The sequence below is a fragment of the Emiliania huxleyi genome, assembly GCF_000372725.1.
Source record: "Emiliania huxleyi CCMP1516 chromosome Unknown EMIHUscaffold_164, whole genome shotgun sequence".
Classification (NCBI taxonomy): Eukaryota; Haptophyta; order Isochrysidales; family Noelaerhabdaceae; genus Emiliania; species Emiliania huxleyi.
The window spans coordinates 23254-24400 of record NW_005200941.1 but is presented as its reverse complement, the minus strand read 5'-3'; the positions used below and the strand labels follow the sequence as shown (position 1 = coordinate 24400).

The 1147-nt window shown below is 71.8% G+C and overlaps 1 protein-coding gene across 1 annotated transcript in view; it reads left to right on the top strand.

The window, feature by feature from the left end:
* Window positions 1-119, top strand: part of EMIHUDRAFT_230451 (hypothetical protein) — a gene marked incomplete at both ends in the record, with an annotated part of 915 nt that extends 796 nt beyond the window's left edge. The window contains one exon of the mRNA XM_005785053.1: window positions 75-119. Within this exon, the coding sequence (XP_005785110.1) occupies window positions 75-119 (45 nt within the window). The remainder of the gene's footprint in view (window positions 1-74) is intronic.
* Window positions 120-1147: the final 1028 nt, after the last annotated feature.

The following is a 1147-nucleotide window of genomic DNA, read 5'->3' as shown; positions in this document are numbered from 1 at the left end:
CGGTGGCTCCTGTATGAGTCCCCATATGACCATGTGATTTCGTTGCCTTCCTTGACTCCTTTCTCTGCAAACAGGACCATCACTTGCGCAGCGACCTAGACGAAGAGGCCTCGTCGTAGCCGACGAAGAGGATGACGAGGAGGCCGCGGCTGCGCCTGCGGCGCCGGTGCGGCGTCGGGGCCGTCCTTCGAGGGCTACGGAGCTGCAGGCGGCGGACGGCACTCTCTCCCGTGCTGCAGAGGTGTGAACGGCGTCTCTTCACACCCGCGGGTGTGAACAGGCGGAGGTGGAGGCGCTGCTTACCCCGCCGCCGCCGCCCCTCTCCTCCTCCGCCGCGGCAGCGGCCGCGGCGTTTCGCACCGCTTACCCCTCCGCCGCCGCCTCTCCCAACGGAGGTTCTGCCACCTCCGCCGCTGCCACTGGCGCCGCCCCTGCCACTGCCACCGGCGGCGGCGGCAGCGGAGGAGGGGAACGGGGTGGAGAGTGGAGAAGTGCTTCGTTCCGCCTCGGAGTGAGGTACGGGGGAGGCTGGGCAACGCACGGCGCTCCTCAGTCTATAGAGGCTTCGCGCCGCGCCGGCCCAGAGAGGGCGGCGGCGGCGGTCGCGGCAGCGGTCGCGGCAGGCGGCGGCGGCGGCAGCGACGAGCCTTCGCCGGCACCTAAGAAGCGCCGCGCGGCCGCGGAGAGGGCGGCGGCGGCGGTCGCGGCAGGCGGTGGCGGCGGCGGCGGCAGCGACAGCGGCAGCGACAGCGACGAGGGCGACGAGGACGACGCGGAGGCGTCACCGGCGGCGGCGGCACCGGCGGCGGCGGCGCGCTCTAGATGCGATACGTTCTTGAGCAGTTGGTCCGAGGCTTGCCACGCCCCTCTCCCCCCCGCGGAGCTGAGGGGCGTCTCCGCGCGGAGTCGCGCGAGCGCGGGGCCCTCTCTATGCCTTCTTCCACCTCACTCCCTGCCATCAGCACGCTGGCGGTCCTACCACAGAGGATGGTATGGCTGGTGGTGGGCAGGACGCACGATCAGCGCGGCACTTGTGTGTGCTCACACGGCCACACTGCGGGGAGGGGGGGGGGGGATGCCCGAGCCATGCACGTGTGTGCGTCTGTGCGTGTGTGGGACTGACGCTGCTCTCCTCTGCGCGGGGCTC